This window comes from Ranitomeya imitator, chromosome 1 (assembly GCF_032444005.1).
Source record: "Ranitomeya imitator isolate aRanImi1 chromosome 1, aRanImi1.pri, whole genome shotgun sequence".
Classification (NCBI taxonomy): Eukaryota; Metazoa; Chordata; class Amphibia; order Anura; family Dendrobatidae; genus Ranitomeya; species Ranitomeya imitator.
The window spans coordinates 1,184,984,756-1,185,007,866 of NC_091282.1; the positions used below are offsets into that span (position 1 = coordinate 1,184,984,756).

General features: G+C 41.9%; 1 protein-coding gene across 1 annotated transcript in view; it reads left to right on the forward strand.

Moving 5' to 3' along the window:
- Positions 1–20,983, forward strand: part of ABLIM2 (actin binding LIM protein family member 2) — a 288,154-nt gene extending 267,171 nt beyond the window's left edge. The window contains exon 20 of the mRNA XM_069744770.1: positions 13,356–20,983. Coding sequence (XP_069600871.1) covers positions 13,356–13,469 — 114 coding nt within the window. The 3' untranslated portion in view covers positions 13,470–20,983. The remainder of the gene's footprint in view (positions 1–13,355) is intronic.
- The last annotated feature ends 2,128 nt before the right edge of the window (positions 20,984–23,111 follow it).

The window sequence follows — 23,111 nt, forward strand, 5'->3', positions numbered from 1 at the left end:
AAAGCTCGACTGATGAAACCCCTTCTATAGGTTCCTCCACTAGTGATTACTAGGTCACCTCTGCTGGTCACATACCGTATGTAGTAAATCATACTCCATCATTCAACTGACTGGGAAATCATGCAATTCCTGTACTAGTCAAGTCCGCCAGATTGGGAGCTGCTCTTTGCAGTGGCTTTCTGATAAGACTAACATTGGGGAGACCCTACATGAACAAAAAGTCACTTTTGTTTTACTTTTATTGTACATGTTTATTGGTTTCATAGAAATGTAATTCACTAATAAATTGGTTAGCTTTAGTTCATCTGAAACTTTTAATTATGCAAAAGCTCTTAGCACCCTTGCAAAGTTACTAATGTAATTATTATCTAGTTTGGCTTTATTTATACTTTTTGTGAAGAAAATATACATTTTTTTTACAGCTTAGGTGTATGTAAAGCGCTGTGTAATTAATGGCGCCATATAAGTGAGTAAAATAAATAAATAACTAAATTGCGGCAGTTTAACCACTTTAGATGCCGCGACGAAGAGCGTGGTTTCATCTAATTGGTTAGATAAAAAGGGGCCTCAGGATTTCTGTTTACACCTCGGAATAGAATAAAAGAGGAAAAGTAGTTGTGATGAGAAATCAAACAATAAAGGAGGTGAGATAAAGGGTGGACTCAGCACAAAAAGGGTGAATGAAGATAAAGGTTAAAGAGCACAGTAATGAGCTTTTTGGTCTTTGCCCCAAAACAGCTCAGAACAACTAGAAGGAGTGTTAATTTAAAGGGTTAATTCCTTTTAAAATCCTCCATCGCTTTATAGAATAGAATGTTAGAGTTGGAAGGGACCTCTAGGATCATCATGTCCAACCCCCTGCTCAATGCAGGATTCACTAAACCATCTCAGACAGATGTCCGTCCAGCCTCTGTTTGAAGACTTCCATTGAAGGAGAACTCACCACCTCTCGTGGCCGCCTGTTCCGCTCACTGATCACACTCACTGTCAAAAAGTTTTTTGTAATATCTAATCTCTATCTTCTCCCTTTCAGTTTTATTCCATTACTTCTCGTGTTTCCATGTGCAAACGAGAATGAGGATGATCCCTCTACACTGTGACAGCCCTTCAGATATTTGTAGACCGCTATTAAGTCTCCTCTGTCTTCTTTTTTGCAAGCTAAACATTCCCAGATCCTTTAATCGTTCCTCGTAGGACATACTTTGCAGTCCGCTCACCATCCTGGTAGCTCTTCTGTGAACTTGCTCCAGCTTTTCAATGTCTTTTTTAAACATCGTGCCCAGAACTGGACACAATATTCCAGATGAGGCCTGACCAAGGAGGAGCAGAAGGGGACAATAACTTCACGTGATCTAGACTCTATACTTATCTTAATACATCCTAGAACTATGTTTGCCTTTTTTCCTGTAAATACACTTAGTGATGCTTATACTGATGCCCACAAAACCCTAAATATCCTATTTTCGCCTTTGTCCTTTCCACAAAATCCCCAGCGTGCCATGCAGTTTCTGAAGATTTGGAGCTAGTGATTTTTGCTTTTGCAGCGTCATTTCTTTTTTTTTAAAACCAGAATTATACAAAAAAAAGACATCTGACAAGTATGGGGAATGTGAGGAAAGCATGTACATCTGGAGTCCATGAATGGATGTATCTCATTATGTGATAACGGGTGGGGACTTGTTAAACAGCAAACATACACGTAGGTTAAAAACATCCCTTTAATCGGAACTTGTGTTTGGGGACATTTGGTTTGTTTTGGACAGATAAGAGACCCCTTGTTTCTTCTTCCTAATAAGACGTGTTGCGACGATCCATCTCCCCACTGATGTTTATTCATCTCCTTGTGTTAGAGCAGGTGTAGCTTTGGCTTAGGCTGTTTGGAAAAGATCAAAGACTCGCAGAGTTCACGGAGGGATAAATATGAGGACCGCAATGTGTGATGGGAACATTAATGCAGGGACATCATGGTGCTGAACACTTGAGTCAATACAGAGTCCAAAGGAGGACCATCAAGGGATTAGCAAAGTGATCCTCAAAAGCTGTGACCTTCACCCTGAACTGCTTCTGATAATATAATACACCTGGGCAACCTCAGGCCACCATCTGTAAAATGTCATTGAATGGCAAAGGGGCATTTACCATAGAAGCATACCATGCCACTACTATCAGGGATTTGAAACAGGGTAGGTGGCAAACTAGGCATTTGCCTAGAGCACCTGTTTGTTAGGGTGACCTCAGAGGACGCAACCTCAAAGAATTGCCTGAATGTACCATTGATTCTAGAAATTTTAGGAAATGTGAATTGAATTCCTTCAGTGCCTTAGATCAACAGGGAATTTACTACTAAGGATATTGAAATGATAAGAAAAAGTATTAGAATGTGGCTGTTATTACTAATTCAAAGATCTGAGGCTGGTACAATGGGGGCACTATTTCTGCTACTACAAGAAGCAACCTGTGGCTAATACTAGTAGGGGCCAGTGGCCTCTGTGCAGGAGTAAGCCACTTACCCCCTCCAACATGAGTAGTAGTTGGCACAATACACTTGATCCTCTATATACAGACAATGGCAGCGTCTCATCATTCATGTAAGAATCTACCCAGTGTATTAGTACGTAATGCAGGTCTGGGTGTAACGAGCAGAGATCACGAGGCGAGAACAGTCAGTGATTGATATAGTTCTATTTATATACAGCAGTAACTTTAAACAATTAGTGTCAGTAACTATGCAGGTCAGCAGTAGAACGAGTAACAATAAGTTTAGAATTACTAAGAAAGTCTTTCACTATTTAGCGTTAATGTTCTTTCCAGAAAAGGTGGTGCGCAGAGTCATAGCAGTCACCATATAAGATCTCTCTGAAGCTCTGGCCTTAGTGGGATTCACCAGGTTTTCTCGCTAGGCCCAAGTCTTTCTGATGTAGGCTATCATAACCTGTTGAGTCTTTCACGCACCTGCCGGCCTCGTACCAACCTGCACTCCAAACTCAGCTGACCCCGGTACTGTACATGATAGCGGGAATTGACGTCCCTGTTCACTCATGCTGTTCCTCCACAATCGCAGTCGTGCTGTTATGGATCTGCAACACAGGACTAAAGTAGAAGGGAGAAAACTGACCCTGCACTATGACTAGGCTGAAACCCTACGATGGAGTGGGCAATCCATTCCTTGCGAATAGACCCACCGACGATCCTAGGTTAATCTCAAGCGAAGACCTATAGATAAGGGAAAGGGGTACTCTAAAGGAACTAAGGACTGGTTACAAAAACGGGTCACCTCCTAGTAGAAAACACAAAGAAGGCTGCAGAAACCAATAGAAAACAGAAACTAAGGCTAGCAGAACCAGAGGTACCAGTATTGCACAAATAACACACACAGAACACTAAGCAAAGCACCAAGCTAGAGCTCAAGCAGATTAAGACTGTTGTCCAGCAAGGACTGGGAGGCAGGTGCTGGTTATTAAAGAGTGAAACAAACACCTGACCCAAGACAAACCCAGCACCAGAGGAAAAAGACCAGCAGCCAGAACTCCACAAAATAATGGCGGATAGTAACAAACTAAACAGATATTAACACGTGCCTCTCCTGTCGTCGTCTCCTCACAGCTCTCCTCGGCTTGACGGTCGGTGGATGGAGAGGACTATGCCTCGGCTCTTGACAGGCGATGTCGGGCCTCGAAGACTTGACCAGCGCAGTGTGCAAATCCTGGCTCTGACGAGCGTAGGTGGTACTTAAAGGTCTCCTACGGGGAATCCAGACCTTGCCAGGCGGCAAGCGACACCTGGGTGGGGTAGACTTCCCGCTGAGGCCTGTCACACTGGTCTCGGCAGTATCTCTGGAGCATGTCTGCTCCACTCTCTTCCCTGGCGCCAAATCTCCTCGTGGCTTGGTAGTTTGGTAATGGGGCACTATGACTGTTATTATTAATAAGGGATCTGTGACTGACACTAATGGGGGCACTGTGGCTGTTAATACTAAGAAGAGACCTGTTGCTGGTACCAATGGAGGCACTGTGGCTGTACCTGTATTAAGAAGGGATTTGTGACTGACACTATTGGTGGCACCGTGGCTGTTGTTACTAGTAAGGGACCTGTAACTGATACCAATGGGGACATTGTGGCTGTTACAACTAAGAAGGGACCTTTGACTGATACTACTGGGGGCACTATGGCTGTTATTACTGAGAAAGGATTGAGACTGGTATTAATAGGGGCATTGGCTTTATAGGGACCTGTGACTGACTCTAATATGGGCACTATGGCTGCTGTGACTAATATTGTGTCTGACACTAATGGGGGCACTATAGTTGCTATGACTAATAAAGATCACTACTAATGGGGGCACTGTAGCTGTCATGACTAACAAAGGTCAATACTAATGGGGGCACTGTAGATTTTATGACTAATAAGGGACCCGAGGTTGGTACTAATGGGGGGACTGTGGCTGTTATTAATAAGAATGGGCCTGTTGCTGGTACTAATAGCGATATTGTGCCTGTCGATACTAATAATCGACCTGTGGTTGATACTAATGGTGGCACTGTGCTATTTTTACCAATAAGGAATCTATGCCTGGCACTTTTTCGGCATTAGTGGAAGAGACTGTGGATGACCCTAACGAGAGGTGCACCATTGGGATACTGTAGGTGTTACTAATGGGGACACCATCATCATCCCTACTATGAACTGTGGGTGTGCAAAGCCACAGGGATACTTTCTTTGGTGTTCTCAAACCCCTGTGTGGTGCATCACACACCTCAGCTGCTTCAGAACCTCACTTCAGACACCTCATCAGTACCAACAGCAGGTATATCCATTTTACCTGAAGCACACCTACATTTCCTGTGATCCTTGGACGTGGCCCTATTGTGCACCAGAAATGTTTGTGTGTCCGCTCTAATGTATAGACCAGCAGAACTTTACTTGGTTACTCGACTTGTAGCAGAAATGTAAAAAAGAGAATTTTGGGGTCTCGGATCTTTTGAAGACGTTTGCTGTCGACATCCAGAGAATTATAGCAATCACAAAGGCGCTTTTTAAGGGAAGATTGAAGGAGCTCTTGAGTCGCTTGTCTGCTCCAGAATATGGCCGAGACTTTCCTCTGGGTTCAATCACTTTTAATCACCGCTCTTCAACTCTGAACCTTGCAATTTTCACGATGGTGAGGTTACATTTACCTCAGTCCTAATTGCTTTACTGATTAGATCCCAGGATTCAGAATTGACCTAAAGTGTCCTCATTTCGCAGGAACACAAGGAGAATTTGCCAAAGTTTTGTTTTAAAGGAAATAAAGACCATACGATGTGGTTACTTTTGCAAGTATGATCTCACCGCAGCAGCATTCCCCACATATTAATACGTTTTACATGTTGAGTGAGTTTTCCATACAGTACGTGCTCTGGGCTACATTGCCAGTAACGAGCTCCCAAATCCACCCCTATATTCTCTGGACACAGTGAGTGACGATCATAGTGCGGAGCTACAGTGAATTCTGCCCTGCCCTTCCTCCAGACCGTGAGGGATTCTGATATTAACCCTACATTTGGGAACCGGTCAAAAAACAGTGTCCTAGACGTGCTGGGGCTCTTATTCTTGGAAGGTTGCACTTGCCTTTTGACCAGGATATTGTTGAACTTGGAATTCTTTTCGGTAGATGGTCAATCGATACCTCTGGTCAGCTTTAAAATACCTTTTCCTTTCAACCTTATCTCAGCATGTCCATCATCCCATTTTGGTTCCAAGGTCTGATTTAATGTCAGTTAAAGTTAATCCTGAAAAAATAAAGTTCACCCTTAAGTTTCACAATATCCTTCAGTACAATCAGTGGTAGAGCTACAGCATTTGAGTGATAATCTGACCAATTTGAGAGTCAACGTTCTTCTTCCAGGTGAGGCACCTAAACCCTATGCAGATGTCTCTCCTCACTTTCCCTTGTCTCAGAGTTGGTCAGTTTAGACCATTTTAGCATTTACTGTTTTAATAAATTGACAACAGAAACAACACAACTGGTCATCATCACCCATAACCTTACATTTAATTAAAGAAGAGTCAATATGAGCAATCTTTGTTTTTTAGACTGGTATCCCAAACAAAAGCTGAAGGTAGGTTATCCTGGTACTAAGATCACCAGAAATCAGATGTAATACGTGCAAGAATCTATTTGGTGGTGTTCAATCGCAGGATGGATAGACATGTTACTGATCTGCAAATGATCGAAAAATGGAAACAACATTTTCAAAGCATCTCAAGTTATTCAGTATGGAGTATGAGCTACCCGTGTAGAACTCCCCGCACTTAATCTAATTGACTGCTATCTGTAAAGTTATTAATGGTCACCTGAGGAATGTTCTGCCAATGCATTTGGGCAAATCATCAAGATCCGCTGCTGGCAGCTCAATTTGCAATTTACGGTCAGTATCATCCCAGATGTACCCAATTAGACCAATTTTCAGATATCATTGTTTCCAAGAAAAAAAGTGAGACACATTTTGGAGGGCAGACCTCCATTCCAGCCTCCATTGCCGTCTTCCTCTGCACCATGATAGCCTTTGAGAACAGTGGAGTGAGGTCAGTGGATCACTTACAGCTGGAGGTCTGGCTCATAATCCAATGTTGTGCAAATGCCTTTGGATGGTCTATGTACACACTGTTTGACTCCCTAGGCTTGGGATGTGACGTCCAATTTCATTTTCAGCACACTGTTTGACATTTTTTATATTCGACAATTTTTCATGGGCAACTTCATAGTAAAGGAACATGACACCAATCCTACTCCTGGGATCATGGTCTTCATCCCAGGTTCCCTTACCACTCTGCTTTATATTGAGTCAATGATGCAACAAGTGGTACGCCCATTTTTCCAGAGTGTCCCAGAGACATTTTTCAATATGACGTAACCAAGCCGCATGTTGCTCATACTGCCGTGAGCAACCTGCATGGCCTAAACCATGACCTGAAGCATCTTGTTGTGAATTCTGTGGCAGAGCTCCCTCCTGTGGTCACAAGTGGTACTTCGGCTGATTCTCTCTGTGAGCTTCTGTTGGTGGAGGGAAGTGGTACTGCGGCTTCTGAGTTTCCTCCCTCAGGTGATCTGGTGAGGTCGTTAGGTGCTTCTCTACTTAACTCCACCTAATGCTTTGATCCTGGCTTCCTGTCAATGTTCCAGTGTTGGACTTGCTTTTCCCTGGATCATTCCTGTGGCCTGCTGCTCTGCATAGCTAAGTTCTTCTTTGCTATTTGTTTGCTATTTTTTCTGTCCAGCTTGTCTAATTTGTTGCTGGAAGCTCTGGGACGCAAAGGGTGTACCTCCGTGCCTTTAGTTCGGTACGGAGGGTCTTTTTGCCCCCTTTGCGTGGTTTTCTTTAGGGTTTTGTGTAGACCGCAAAGTTACCTTTTCTATCCTCGCTCTGTTAAGAAAGTCGGGCCTCACTTTGCTGAATCTATTTAATCTCTACGTTTGTCTTTTCATCTTAACTCAAAGTCATTATATGTGGGGGCTGCCTTTTCCTTTGGGGTATTTCTCTGAGGCAAGGTAGGCTTATTTTCTATCTTCAGGCTAGTTAGTTTCTCAGGCTGTGCCGAGTTGCATAGGCAGAGTTAGGCGCAATCCACGGCTGCCTCTAGTGTTGTTTGGAGAGGATTAGGGATTGCGGTCTGCAGAGTTCCCACGTCTCAGAGCTCGTTCTATGATTTTGGGTTATTGTCAGATCACTGTATGTGCTCTGACCTCTATGTTCACTGTGGTACTGAATTGCCTCTCATAACAGTACAGGAAGCCAAAAGTACTAATGATTCTCAATAGAGGGAAAAAAGAAGTTCTGAGACCATTTTTTTTTCTTTGCACTGTGTTTTGCCTTTTTTTTCCCCTAGACGTTTGGGTGGTTCAGTACACAGGTGTAGCGATGGACATTAGAAGTCTGTCATCATTTGTGGATCAGCTCTCGGCAAGAGTACAAAAGATTCAAGACACTATTAATCAGAAATCTATGTTAGAACCAAGAATTCCTATTCCTGATTTGTTTTTTGGAGATAGAACTAAGTTTCTGAGTTTCAAAAATAATTGTAAATTATTTCTGGCCTTGAAACCTCGCTCCTCTGGTGATCCAGTTCAACAGGTTTTGATTGTTATTTCTTTTTTGCGCAGCGACCCTCAGGACTGGGCATTTTCTCTTGCGCCAGGAGATCCTGCATTGAGTAATATCGATGCGTTTTTCCTGGCGCTCGGATTGCTGTACGATGAACCTAATTCAGTGGATCAGGCAGAGAAAAATTTGCTGGCTCTTTGTCAGGGTCAGGATGAGATAGAGGTATATTGTCAGAAATTTAGAAAGTGGTCCGTGCTTACTCAATGGAATGAATCTGCGCTGGCAGCTATGTTCAGAAAGGGTCTCTCTGAAGCCCTTAAGGATGTCATGGTGGGATTTCCTATGCCTGCTGGTTTGAATGATTCTATGTCTTTGGCCATTCAGATCGGTCGACGCTTGCGTGAGCGTAAATCTGTGCACCATTTGGCGGTATTACCTGAGCTTAAACCTGAGACTATGCAGTGCGATAGGACTTTGACCAGAGTTGAACGGCAAGAACACAGACGTCTGAATGGGCTGTGTTTCTACGGTGGCGATTCCACTCATGCTATCTCTGATTGTCCTAAGCGCACTAAGCGGTTCGCTAGGTCTGCCACCATTGGTACGGTACAGTCAAAATTTCTTCTGTCCGTTGCCTTGATCTGTTCTTTGTCATCGTATTCTGTCATGGCATTTGTGGATTCAGGCGCTGCCCTGAATTTGATGGACTTGGAGTATGCTAAGCGTTGTGGGTTTCTCTTAGAGCCCTTGCAGTGTCCTATTCCATTGAGAGGAATTGATGCCACGCCTTTGGCCAAGAATAAGCCTCAATACTGGACCCAGCTGACTATGTGCATGGCTCCTGCACATCAGGAGGTTATTCGCTTTCTGGTGTTGCATAATCTGCATGATGTGGTCGTGTTGGGGTTGCCATGGCTACAAGCCCATAATCCAGTATTAGATTGGAAATCCATGTCGGTGTCCAGCTGGGGTTGTCAGGGGGTACATGGTGATGTTCCATTTCTGTCAATTTCGTCATCCACCCCTTCTGAGGTTCCAGAGTTCTTGTCTGATTACCGGGATGTATTTGATGAGCCCAAGTCCGATGCCCTACCTCCGCATAGGGAATGTGATTGTGCTATCAATTTGATTCCTGGTAGTAAATTCCCAAAAGGTCGACTGTTTAATTTATCTGTGCCTGAGCACGCCGCTATGCGCAGTTATGTGAAGGAGTCCCTGGAGAAGGGGCATATTCGCCCGTCATCGTCACCATTAGGAGCAGGGTTCTTTTTTGTAGCCAAGAAGGATGGTTCGCTGAGACCTTGTATAGATTATCGCCTTCTAAATAAGATCACGGTTAAATTTCAGTACCCCTTGCCATTGTTATCTGATTTGTTTGCTCGGATTAAGGGGGCTAGTTGGTTCACCAAGATAGATCTTCGTGGTGCGTATAATCTGGTGCGAATCAGGCGAGGAGATAAATGGAAAACTGCATTTAATACGCCCGAGGGTCATTTTGAGTATCTAGTGATGCCATTCGGACTTGCCAATGCTCCATCAGTGTTTCAGTCCTTTATGCATGACATCTTCCGAGAGTACCTGGATAAATTCCTGATTGTGTACTTGGATGACATTTTGATCTTCTCGGATGATTGGGAGTCTCATGTGAAGCAGGTCAGAACAGTTTTTCAGGTCCTGCGTGCTAATTCTTTGTTTGTGAAGGGATCAAAGTGTCTCTTTGGTGTGCAGAAGGTTTCATTTTTGGGGTTCATCTTTTCCCTTTCTACTATCGAGATGGATCCTGTTAAGGTCCAAGCCATCCATGATTGGACTCAGCCGACATCTCTGAAAAGTCTGCAAAAGTTCCTGGGCTTTGCTAATTTTTATCGTCGCTTCATCTGCAATTTTTCTAGTATTGCCAAACCATTGACTGATTTGACCAAGAAGGGTGCTGATTTGGTCAATTGGTCTTCTGCTGCTGTGGAAGCTTTTCAAGAGTTGAAGCGTCGTTTTTCTTCTGCCCCTGTGTTGTGTCAACCAGATGTTTCTCTTCCATTCCAGGTCGAGGTTGATGCTTCTGAGATTGGAGCAGGGGCTGTTTTGTCGCAGAGAGGTTCTGATTGCTCAGTGATGAAACCATGCGCTTTTTTTTCCAGGAAGTTTTCGCCTGCTGAGCGAAATTATGATGTGGGCAACCGAGAGTTGCTGGCCATGAAGTGGGCATTCGAGGAGTGGCGTCATTGGCTTGAAGGAGCTAAGCATCGCGTGGTTGTATTGACTGATCATAAGAACTTGACTTATCTTGAGTCTGCCAAGCGGTTGAATCCTAGACAGGCTCGTTGGTCGCTGTTTTTTGCCCGTTTTCACTTTGTGATTTCGTACCTTCCGGGCTCTAAAAATGTGAAGGCGGATGCTCTGTCTAGGAGTTTTGTGCCCGACTCTCCGGGTTTGTCTGAGCCGGCGGGTATCCTCAAGGAAGGAGTAATTGTGTCTGCCATCTCCCCTGATTTGCGGCGGGTGCTGCAAAAATTTCAGGCTAATAAACCTGATCGTTGTCCAGCGGAGAGACTGTTTGTCCCTGATAGGTGGACCAATAAAGTTATCTCTGAGGTTCATTGTTCGGTGTTGGCTGGTCATCCTGGAATCTTTGGTACCAGAGAGTTAGTGGCTAGATCCTTTTGGTGGCCGTCTCTGTCGCGGGATGTGCGTGCTTTTGTGCAGTCCTGTGGGATTTGTGCTCGGGCTAAGCCCTGCTGTTCTCGTGCCAGTGGGTTGCTTTTGCTCTTGCCGGTCCCGAAGAGGCCTTGGACACATATCTCTATGGATTTTATTTCTGATCTTCCCGTTTCTCAAAAGATGTCAGTCATTTGGGTGGTCTGTGATCGCTTTTCTAAGATGGTCCATCTGGTACCCTTGTCTAAATTGCCTTCCTCCTCTGATTTGGTGCCATTGTTCTTCCAGCATGTGGTTCGTTTGCATGGCATTCCAGAGAATATCGTTTCTGACAGAGGTTCCCAGTTTGTTTCGAGGTTTTGGCGAGCCTTTTGTGGTAGGATGGGCATTGACTTGTCTTTTTCCTCGGCTTTCCATCCTCAGACTAATGGCCAGACCGAACGAACCAATCAGACCTTGGAAACATATCTGAGATGCTTTGTTTCTGCCGATCAGGATGATTGGGTGTCCTTTTTGCCTTTGGCTGAGTTCGCCCTTAATAATCGGGCCAGCTCGGCTACCTTGGTTTCGCCATTTTTCTGCAATTCTGGGTTCCATCCTCGTTTCTCTTCAGGACAGGTTGAGTCTTCGGACTGTCCTGGTGTGGATACTGTGGTGGACAGGTTGCAGCAGATTTGGACTCATGTAGTGGACAATTTGACCTTGTCCCAGGAGAAGGCTCAACGTTTCGCTAATCGCAGACGCCGTGTGGGTCCCCGACTTCGTGTTGGGGATCTGGTTTGGTTATCTTCTCGTCATATTCCTATGAAGGTTTCCTCTCCTAAGTTTAAACCTCGTTTCATTGGTCCGTATAGGATTTTTGAGGTTCTTAATCCTGTGTCTTTTCGTCTGACCCTTCCAGATTCTTTTTCCATACATAACGTATTCCATAGGTCATTGTTGCGGAGATACGTGGCACCTATGGTTCCATCTGTTGATCCTCCTGCCCCGGTTTTGGTGGAGGGGGAATTGGAGTATATTGTGGAGAAGATTTTGGATTCTCGTGTTTCTAGACGGAAACTCCAGTATCTGGTTAAATGGAAGGGTTATGCTCAGGAAGATAATTCCTGGGTTTTTGCCTCTTATGTCCATGCTCCCGATCTTGTTCGTGCCTTTCATGTGGCTCATCCTGGTTGGCCTGGGGGCTCTGCTGAGGGTTCGGTGACCCCTCCTCAAGGGGGGGGTACTGTTGTGAATTCTGTGGCAGAGCTCCCTCCTGTGGTCACAAGTGGTACTTCGGCTGATTCTCTCTGTGAGCTTCTGTTGGTGGAGGGAAGTGGTACTGCGGCTTCTGAGTTTCCTCCCTCAGGTGATCTGGTGAGGTCGTTAGGTGCTTCTCTACTTAACTCCACCTAATGCTTTGATCCTGGCTTCCTGTCAATGTTCCAGTGTTGGACTTGCTTTTCCCTGCATCATTCCTGTGGCCTGCTGCTCTGCATAGCTAAGTTCTTCTTTGCTATTTGTTTGCTATTTTTTCTGTCCAGCTTGTCTAATTTGTTGCTGGAAGCTCTGGGACGCAAAGGGTGTACCTCCGTGCCGTTAGTTCGGTACGGAGGGTCTTTTTGCCCCCTTTGCGTGGTTTTCTTTAGGGTTTTGTGTAGACCGCAAAGTTACCTTTTCTATCCTCGCTCTGTTAAGAAAGTCGGGCCTCACTTTGCTGAATCTATTTCATCCCTACGTTTGTCTTTTCATCTTTACTCACAGTCATTATATGTGGGGGGTCTGCCTTTTCCTTTGGGGTATTTCTCTGAGGCAAGGTAGGCTTATTTTCTATCTTCAGGCTAGTTAGTTTCTCAGGCTGTGCCGAGTTGCATAGGCAGAGTTAGGCGCAAACCACGGCTGCCTCTAGTGTTGTTTGGAGAGGATTAGGGATTGCGGTCTGCAGAGTTCCCACGTCTCAGAGCTCGTTCTATTATTTTGGGTTATTGTCAGATCACTGTATGTGCTCTGACCTCTATGTTCACTGTGGTACTGAATTGCCTCTCATAACAGCATCTCCAGACTTGTCTCGAGCACATCTGGGACGTCATTTGTTGGCAGTCACATTGGGAGCTGCCATCAGCGGATCTTGATGATTTGCCCAAGTGCATTCAGCTTAGCAGAACATTCCACAGACAACCAATGATATCTGCAAGTGGCGCTGATACTCCATACTGAATATATCCAGATGTTTTGAGAATTTTGTTTCCATTTTTCCGTCATTTCATCTCAGTAACTTGTCTATCCATTTTGTGATTTCCATAATTCCATGACTTTATCTTCTTGGTGTTACAATGTCAATATTGAGAAGTGCGCAATGGTTCACGGAACTGAGGACACCAATAAATAAAATTTATTTATTGGTTCCCAATAGTATGGGAACTTGAAAGTGTTTTTTTGTAAGCCAGATACTATTGTAAGGAATAGGATAAATAATAATAATAATAATCTTTATTTTTATATAGCGCTAACATATTCCGCAGCGCTTTACAGTTTGCACACATTATCATCACTGTCCCCGATGGGGCTCACAATCTGGAACCCCTATCAGATAAATGATGTCTAACAAGAGTTTAATTTTCTTCTTTCATGGCCATAATGAAGAGACACCTGTCGACAGACGATTTCCAAAACGTCTTTGGGATGAACATCGAGGAATTTGATCGCTTGGCTTTATGGAAGAGGAATGACCTGAAGAAGAAGGCTTTGCTTTTCTAGCCTACACCAAGCCGCTCAATAGAACTGCCATCCGTAACGTTACCAGTGACTCCTGGAATAGCGAGGCAAGACTGTTCCAAGGGGCCAACGAGTTCTCCCGTCATCTTCTAACATGCCAACGTCTGCCAATGTTGCTTTATTTACAATATTTCTACCTGCCCTAGAACACTGTAACGCCCACCGCGGTATGTCCGGGGGTACAACTGTATGTATAACCCATGTATCCATGATTCTCATCACAATCAAGTGACACGAGGGCCAAAGACTCGCATGTAAGCCATGCTCGCATTCATTTCTATGTGGTTTATTACGGTGATGAAAGCTTGCCTAACCTTAGAACAAAACTTTTCATATGTACCAAAATAAGCCTATGCTTGCTACACCCGTGTATTCACTAACACCCAGATCGGCATAGTACGGTATTATCTAATGGCCGGATTTCTCAGGCATTTCTTGCTTCCATAATTATTTATTTTATAGTCTATGTGGCTCGGAAGTCCACTAATTAGCTAATTTATCTTCTCACAGATGTATCTAGAGACAGTGAAATAAAAGTCACACTCTATAACCGCACATTAATGACAGCGCTATAGGAAATCAATGATGAAAGGGCTGGAAAACTTCAGAGCTGAAATCAAAAAACTCTTTGACAAAATGTATTATTGCACTTTTGCCCTTTTTTTTTGTAATATACTGTATATATTTTTTCCCCTGTTTTTAATTTGCTCCTTATTTTTCTTTTAATGTGCACCTTTTTCAAAGACTTATTTGTGTGTTCGCCGTTTTTTTTTTTTCTTCATGTTCATCATTGGGAATTCCAGGTGTTTTCATCAATTGAAATTTTTCTAAAAAGTCACAAAATTTTTGCGCAAATGTACTCCAAGTCTCCCCGGATTGATTTTATGTACATTCAGATTTTTTTGCACGTTTTGCAACGTTATAGTCGAACATGCAACTTTTTTTTTTGTGCTGCAAAAATTGCAAAAAAAAGTGAAAGAAAAAGTATTTTTTCTTTATTTTGCGCAAAATGCATGAGCCATTTTGAAGAAATTGGTGAAAAAAACATGAAGGAATACCAAACCACAAAAAAAGGAAAAAACTGCAAATGATGAATCGGTCTCGTAATTTTTAGTTTTGCCATTAGATTCCATGATGCGCTAATTATTCACAGTGGTTGGGGCTTTAGCAGATGTTACATTCGCGTGGGGCAGAAAACCTGTGGATTTTACTGACAGATTTGTGCAAACAAAATCCATGTTTCCTAATATAACCAAAAATGGCCAAAAACACAACAGGTATGCCTCATTTTTGGGTGAGATTTATACAACCTTCCTCCAATTTTTGGTCTTGGACCTGCAAAAATTTCCCAGAATTGTTTCCGAAAAATTCAGGACAATCCCAGCAAATTCCAAACTTTCAGCAACTGCAGAAAGAACTCTGCAGCAGAATACTCACAAATTCGTGCCTTGTAAGTTACTGCTGTGGATTTTTTGTGCAAATTTTTTATCTATATTGCAGAGGTGAAATCCTCGTGAATCTACGTTTAATCCTAAATTCAGCTAAAAAATATGCTGCGTGTGGACATGGCCTTTGTGTCTTTAAATTAAACCCTCTGTAGTGGAAGAGAAGTGGTCTAGCTATGTAGTGTTTGGTTAATAGCGTAAGCTTCGAGAGCTTTGGAAGGGCCCACATTTTGGAGACTTTTTTTTTACCTAAGTGCATATTTTCAGGGCTAAAATCATTTTTTCCATTGAGTTTCATTGAATATTTTGCCTCCTATAACCTCTGTGTTGCACTGTCAATGGATGAGTTTACTGAGAATCCGTCAGTGAGCTCATTCTTGGGATCTGTTGGTGGAGTTTGTAGCTCTTTTTTTTTTTTTTTTTTAGCTCTTCTCTGATTTATGACCACAGTCCACTTGGCGGTTGAATGTGCAGGAAAACTCAAAGCCTTTCAAAGTCAAATGCCGCAAATTCTTTTTATGAATGCCAATTGCAAAATGATTTTTAGTTCCAAATGCATGCATTTAAGTAAAAAATTGTCCTTACATGTGATGTGGACAACCTCTTTTAAGGAGACAATTTGTGCGTGAAGTCTTATTGACAGTGCTCCATGGAAAAAAAGTATATTTATTTGTTTTCAGCATAAGGCTGACATGAGACACCTTAAGGTGAAGTTACTTATCTAGACATAGAGTCTTGGACGAAAGTGTTGGCACCCTTGAAATTGTTCCAAAAAAAGTATTTCTCCCAGAGAATTATAGCAATTACATGTTTTGTGATAGACCTGTTTATTACCTTGGGTAATCTTCAGATTTAATTATGCATTGCACACAGTCAAGGCACCCACTGCCAGAGGCAGCAAAACATCTCAATAACATCTTTGAACTTCCACCATATTTGACTGTAGGTACTGTGTTCTTTTCTCATTCTGTTTTCGATAAACAGTATAATGATTTGCTTTACGAAATAGTTCTATCCTGGTCTCACCTGTCCACAAGACTCTTTCCCAGAAGAATTTTGGCTTACTCACATACATTTTGGCAAATTGCAGTCTAGATTTTTTATGCCTCTTTGTCAGCAGTGGAGTCCTGCCGGGTCTCCTGCCATGGCATTTGATTTCACTCAAATGTCAACAGATAGTTTGCACTGACATTGATGCACCCTGTCTACAGGGTCTACTGGAGTCTGCAGGACAGCTTGAATTTCTTTAGAACTTGATTGTTGCTGCTTATTCATCATCCAGACTATCCTGCGTTGCAACATTTCTTCAATTTTTCTGTACCGTCCACATCCATGGAGATTAGCTCCAGTGCCATGGGTTGTAAACTTCTTGTTTAAGTTGCACACTGTGGTCAAAGGAACATAAAGATCTCTGGAGAAGGACTTGTAACCTTGAGATTGTTGATATTTTAGAACAATTTTGGTTCTCAATTCCTCTCACAGTTCTTTTCTCCTCAGACAGTTCTCTTTTCCTGTTTCTGTTCTCCATGCTTAGTGTCGCACACACAGACACAATGCAAGCATTGAGTCAACTTCTCCCCTTTTTTATCTGGTTTCAGGTGTGATTTTCATATTGCCCACACCTGTTACTTACCACAGGTGAGTTGGAACGAGCATCACATGCTTGAAACAAAGTTGTTTATTCACAATTTTGGAAAGGGGCCAACAATTTTGTCCAGACCATTTTGTGGTTTTTGTGTGAAATTATGTCCTTTTTGTTTGCTCAGTTTTTTTTTTGTTGTCCCAATATACATAAAAAACGTGTAATTGCAATAATTTTCGGGGTGAAAGACTTCTTTTTCTGGAATAATTTTGGCAATTTCTGTGCACAAGGTATATCCCATAAATACAGATATTGAGACACACAATATTGCTTAGAACACACTAAAGATAAATTCAGGGGCATTAGTGCTGGGGTGGGAAAACCAAAACACCACTGAATAGCAGTCAGGGGCATCTCCAAAAAAAACATATACTTAACCAGTAAGAGACAGAGCGTTATAGCCTTAGTGATACATTAAAAAACATACTTCATTAGCAGAAAAATAAAGAATATAGTGTTAGTTAATATATATATATATAAGATAGTAAATTGGAAAGGCTGTGTGTGCAACAGTATATGGAGCCCATAAATGTCAAGAGACAAAGGGGAGGGTATGGTGCAGTGGGTAAGATAGAGATATAATGCTATATAAAGATACGCAAAGATATGTAAAAATGTCATATGGTAAATATATCACAAATAAGGAAATAATAGTCCTAAGAATCCATTAAATAAATATAGATCCAAGCTCACAAAGTAACAGATAGTCGGCTAAAGTATAGGAACCTAAATTGTATTGTTAGGATCCATTTAGTACGTATAGGCCCAAATACAAAGACAGAGGGGGACAAACAGTGGTGTAGGTCAGCTTCATTACCCGATGACATGATTAAATTGACAGTATCGCACCACCCCCTGATGAAGCTGTGCTTACGGCGAAACTTGCGTTGAGGATTCTCTCTAAAATGTTTGACCACTTCTTGGATAACCCCTTCTAGGTCTGATTGTTTGCATCTGTTAAAATATAAAACACCCATACTGATCTCGGGTGCCGACGCCATTCCAACAGTGTCGGAACTCGCATTCCCAGATGTAAGGTTTTTAGGTCTCATGAGCTCTGCGCCCAATCAGCCCAGACAACCCCTTTAAGATACCAACGGGTACTATTTTTGTTTACCTATTTTTCCCTTTTTTAGAGTAAAAAAAATTTCCAGATCCATTAAAATATCTCACGTGAGTCTTCAACCGCGCAAAAATAAGATTCCACACATTCTGTACTCCACTAAGGTAACAGAGCACAATCGTTTAAAACTTTTTTTTTTAACATTTTGAAAACGTTGCGTATAATGAAATAGGTTAAAACTTTTGGATCAGAAAATCAAACCCATAATTCTAAACAAAATAGACAATACCAAGTAAAGCTAACAGCAAAAAAGCGCAAATTATATAATAAATAAGGCACAAACATAAAACAATTAAAATAACACAATTAAAACATTTTTACTCCAAAAAAAAAGCGCAAAAGCTATAATGAATCAGACCAAAAATCTGCAGTGAAATCCCTTTGTGCTATACGCAGATTTCATGTCTGATTTTTTTGTCCAGTTCATTACAGCCAATGAATTTCCATGCCGCACATTATATGTGAATTCAGTCTTAAAATTCGGCTGGGGGCTTCTCCATTTGTGATCATCTACGATACAGAAGAGAATAGGTTGAGAAATTCCCGATTGTGTGTAATCCGCTGGAAATGATGTTATTCATCTATAAATCCTCTAGGGGGAGTATGTTTCCTATATAAATTTTACTCCTGGAAATTGCGTGTTTCAATTTCCAAGATCTCTTTAAAAAAAAAAAAAAAAAGTAATTTATTTTTTGTTATGCCCTACTAATCTATCCATTATTATTATTTGCTGTTTATTTTAGAATGGTTTTCCACCTCTCTAAATGAAATAAAACATTTTTGTCTAAAAAATAATTTTTGGAATTGAGTTCCATTAAAAATGTTGCACCGTTTCCTTTCTGGAGCCTATACGCGACAGTCTATTGCTGCAGAATGGGCTAACTAAGAATCTGTCAGTGAGCTCATTCTCACAGGACAGTTTCTCAACTTTTTTATGCGTCTTTTTCTGACTTCAGATGATTTCTAACCCGCAGAATATGTGAAAGCAAAAGAGGGCAACATTTTTAATGAAACCGAATGGAAAAAATAACTTAGGAAATAGAGTCATAGAGTCAATAGAGTCACAACATGGCGCTACAACATGGCGCCATGTGGTATCATGGCGTAAACCTTTCAGGATGAAATTGTGATTCCTTTGCAACCAGGCCACAGGTGAAATATGTCCACTGCCTAAATTATATGTTTTATCAATTTCCAACAAAGATTCTAGAAAGCTGAATGTATAAATCTTAATATATAAAATAATATAAATTCTTATATATGTCGTGACTTGTATTGTTTCAGATTATTGTACTTGTTTTTATTATGTATACCCATGGAATAAATGGCGCTATAATAATAAATAATAATAATATATAAGATAATATATCATAACCACAATTTATTCCACTGTGGATGTTTTAAGAAAGGAAACAAAAAAAGGAAATTAAAATCAAATATTTTCTGTTTTATGATAAAAAAATAAAATCCGTAATATTGTTACTATAGATATAAATAGGGAATAAAATATTGACTATTAATACTTCATTCATTATGGTGAGCAGAATGTGACGGAGTCTATATACTGTTCCCCCGGTGATAAATAATGTCGGATTGTAGAATCTTTTTCTCCCTTTTAGTCTAAGATGAATCTTAAATATTCATCAACCGTTTTAACATATTGAGAGAATATTGGCGCCAAGGTCAACGTTTTTGTCTACAGTCACTTTGACGGGGGTTATAGTTTATCGTGGCCCCTTTAGACTAGTCAGTAATCGGTGAACGAGTATTTGTAGGAACGCTCTTTCCAGATCACCGGACGTTACCCGACGATGAGCAAAGATTATTATCGACGCGTCACCATGTGTTGTACAGGTGATGTGCTGCTGTTAACGTGTATTAACCATAGTTCTGCGCTCCTACAATATTCAACAGGCGGTCTAAACCGTCTAGTAAATGTCTGATGATCGGCTTTCATATGGCCGCAGTCATTTAGCATTTAATGAGGAGCGAATGTGCTCGGGTGCTAAACAAGTGTCAAAATAGGGCTTTTTGGTGAAGCACATCATTCTATTGCTTATCGAAAATAGATGCTACAGAGACTTGGAAAAAAACCTTCTGTAGGAGTTAGATAGTCGGATGTGGTGTTATCCAAGCATGCTCGGGTGCTAACCAAGTGTCAAAATAGGGCTTTTTGGTAAAGCACATCATTCTATTGCTTATCGAAAATAGATGCTACAGAGACTTGGAAAAAACCTTCTGTAGGAGTTAGATAGTCGGATGTGGTGTTATCCGAGCATGCTCTTGTGCTAACCAAGTGTCAAAATAGGGCTTTTTGGTAAAGCACATCATTCTATTGCTTATCGAAAATAGATGCTACAGAGACTTGGAAAAAACCTTCTGTAGGAGTTAGATAGTCGGATGTGGTGTTATCTGAGCATGCTCTTGTGCTAACCAAGTGTCAAAATAGGGCTTTTTGGTAAAGCACATCATTCTACTGCTTATCGAAAATAGATGCTACAGAGACTTGTGTAGGAGTTAGTCTCCAAAACCATGGTTTCTGCTGCCATGACTGAATTACCAGTGGTAATATAACACCTGTGGGTGCCACTATACCTGTGGGTGCCACAATACAGATCTTTATTAGCGGGGCACGTTGTCTCACTCTCTTATGGACGTTGCTCTTTTAATGACTCCATGTCTGGTCCTCATTAGGACAATATTCTGGATAATTCTTATACCCAATAGAGCACTTCCATCCTCGCCGCTCCATTCATTCTCTTTGTGACTGCCAGGAAAAGCTGAGTGCAGCGCTCAGCAGCCCCATGTGGAATGAATGTAGTGGAAGCCAACTATGAGCGCTGCCTCTCCATTCTAGCCAGGAGTAAGGTGCCCTATGGTGCCGATCAGTGCTGGTCTCCGCAGTCGGACTCCCACCGATCAGTAGGTCATCAGTGTGGATAGGTGATAACTAGAGACGGGCGAACCCGAACTTATAAGTTGGTGGTTCATACCGGACAGTTAGTTTCCAGTGCTAAACTCCGAACGCAGCTTCTCCCGGAAATCCATTGCAATGTTCTGGGGGAAGTCCTGGAGGAGAGAGAGAGAATTAATTTTTAAGCTCAAGACTTTGGGTCACCATTGTTTTCAATGGGGTTCAGGTTCAGGTACAGTTCTGTTATCCAAACCGGATTTTGATTAAACTTCAGGTCGGTAACCAGAACCAGAACTTCCACAACCCGCTCATCTCCAGTGATAACTCGTCTTCACCGGACAACCCCTTTAATTAGTATGAGACGCATCTTTATCTTTAGTTTATCTATGAACTCTGCTTGTGATTTCTATGAAGAGCAGCTCTATCAAGATCGCTGGAGAAGTAGTCACATCCTTGTGCCGCTACTATATCATGCAGACGCAAGTGACTCCTACAAGATGTATAGACCTACATGTGTGGCCTTTGTAAGACGGATTCATGGTGGTCCTCCACATGTGGACACTCGTATGACCCCTAGACCATGCCTTTATATGACTACTATAAGATGCACCCATCCATGTATCTTCTATAGGACGCTTATAAGGTGACCTATGTAAGACGCATACGAGGCCTGTAGAGCGAGCTCATGTGACTGCCCTACGAGATATATAAAGTTTACTGATCTGACCCCTATAGAATGCATTCATTATTCTATACGATATATCAGTACATTCAGCGCATAGTATCGGACATATTGGGCGTCAGCTTATCCCTAATTTGTGTTCGGTGCCCGCATCCCTCCACCAATTCCTTGTTCCTTTTCCTCAGAGAGAACTGGATATAAACTACCACAAATATTGAGAATTATCAGTCGTAGGCCATGGACAGAAATACGGCCGATTCCCTTTAAGAAGCCTGAGGCTGAACGTTACGAGGATATTAATGAGATAACCTGAGGGACTAGCGCCACGGGAGGGATGAATCACATCTGGAGATGGTTAATCTGTTTTCTAAGAAAGTGCTGAGAGGAAGGAATAAGCATGTTACTGACTGTTACCCAAAGAGCACAAGACAATCAGATATGGATCTGACTCCCTTAATGGCGTTAATTTGCAAATGGCGTCATGCTTTATGTCCCCGCCTGGGTTAACTCTTTACCAGATGGCGCTACTTAAAGAGCAATCATTACCGTCATATGGAAATCATGACTGATGACTCCTGATGGAATCACGTCCTGGTGCGCTCTTGGGGTACGCTCATACTACGGTTTTTTTTCCAGGATTTCTTGAGCAGTCTGCTTTGAAAAACACCGGGAAAAGCATGTTCAAAAGATTCTTCCTATTAATTCCTATTTAAAAACAACTTTCTGTTCATATGTTCAGGCTCTTGAGCGTGTTTTAAAGGGAATCAGTCAGCAGTATTTTCCTATGTAATCTGAGAGCACCATGATGCAGGGGCAGAGTTCCTGATTCCAGCCATGTGTCACTTACCGGGCTGCTTGCTGTCATTTTTCATACAATCACTATTTTATCTATCAGAGCTCCACATGCTGAGCCCTATATAACCCCGCCCACACCACAGACTGGGCAGCTTTCTAAGTACACTGTGCATAGGCAGAAAGCTGCCAATCAATGGTGGAGGCTGAGTTGGACTACATGGCATGAGCCAATTAGTCCTGTAGTGATAATCACTATGATGATGCAATACTAATTTTATTGAAACAGCATCACTGCCTAGTAAGTGGCACATTGCTGGAATCAGGGTCTATGTCCCTACAAAAAAATATTGCTGAAAGATTCACATTAAACACTTCATGTTTTCTTCACCAAACGTTTAAAAGAAGTGCCATGTACAACCCTCAGACATTTTCCGTTAGGAGGCGCAAAATACTTTACGATACAAGGCCAAAAATTAAAACGCCCAGTAGATGCCTAGGAGTGTATTTGAGCTTTTATTCAATGTTTTCTCTGTAAAAATGCTAGTGTTTTATTCATAATGGTTGTTAAAAATCGCCCCAAAAATGCTCAATTACAGCAAAAAGAAAATGTTTACAGAAAACAGCAACGATAAAATTACCAAAATGCTTCAGGATAAAAAAAAAAAGCAGCTGCGTTTACCAAAGGATTTTCTGCTACAAAATCTTGTTGTTTTTGACAGCCAGAAAAAAAGAATCTAGTGTGAACATGAAGGGACATCATGTAGTAGAAAGTTTTTAAAAGGAGGCGTTGTGCTGCTCCTTTCTTTTTTCTGTATTAAATAATCCGCAATAGCATCTGTATAAAATATTCCGTTGGTTTTGCATTTTTTACATGCAGTATAAAGCATGTAAAGGATTTTCAGAACAGATTTTCCAGAATTCCCTGGCCATGCACAGTGCATGTATTGGCCCAACATGCCGATTTCAGCAGGCCCATCTAATATGTATGGGAGCCTTCTCTCTTGTGGCATCAGATGTTCTGGG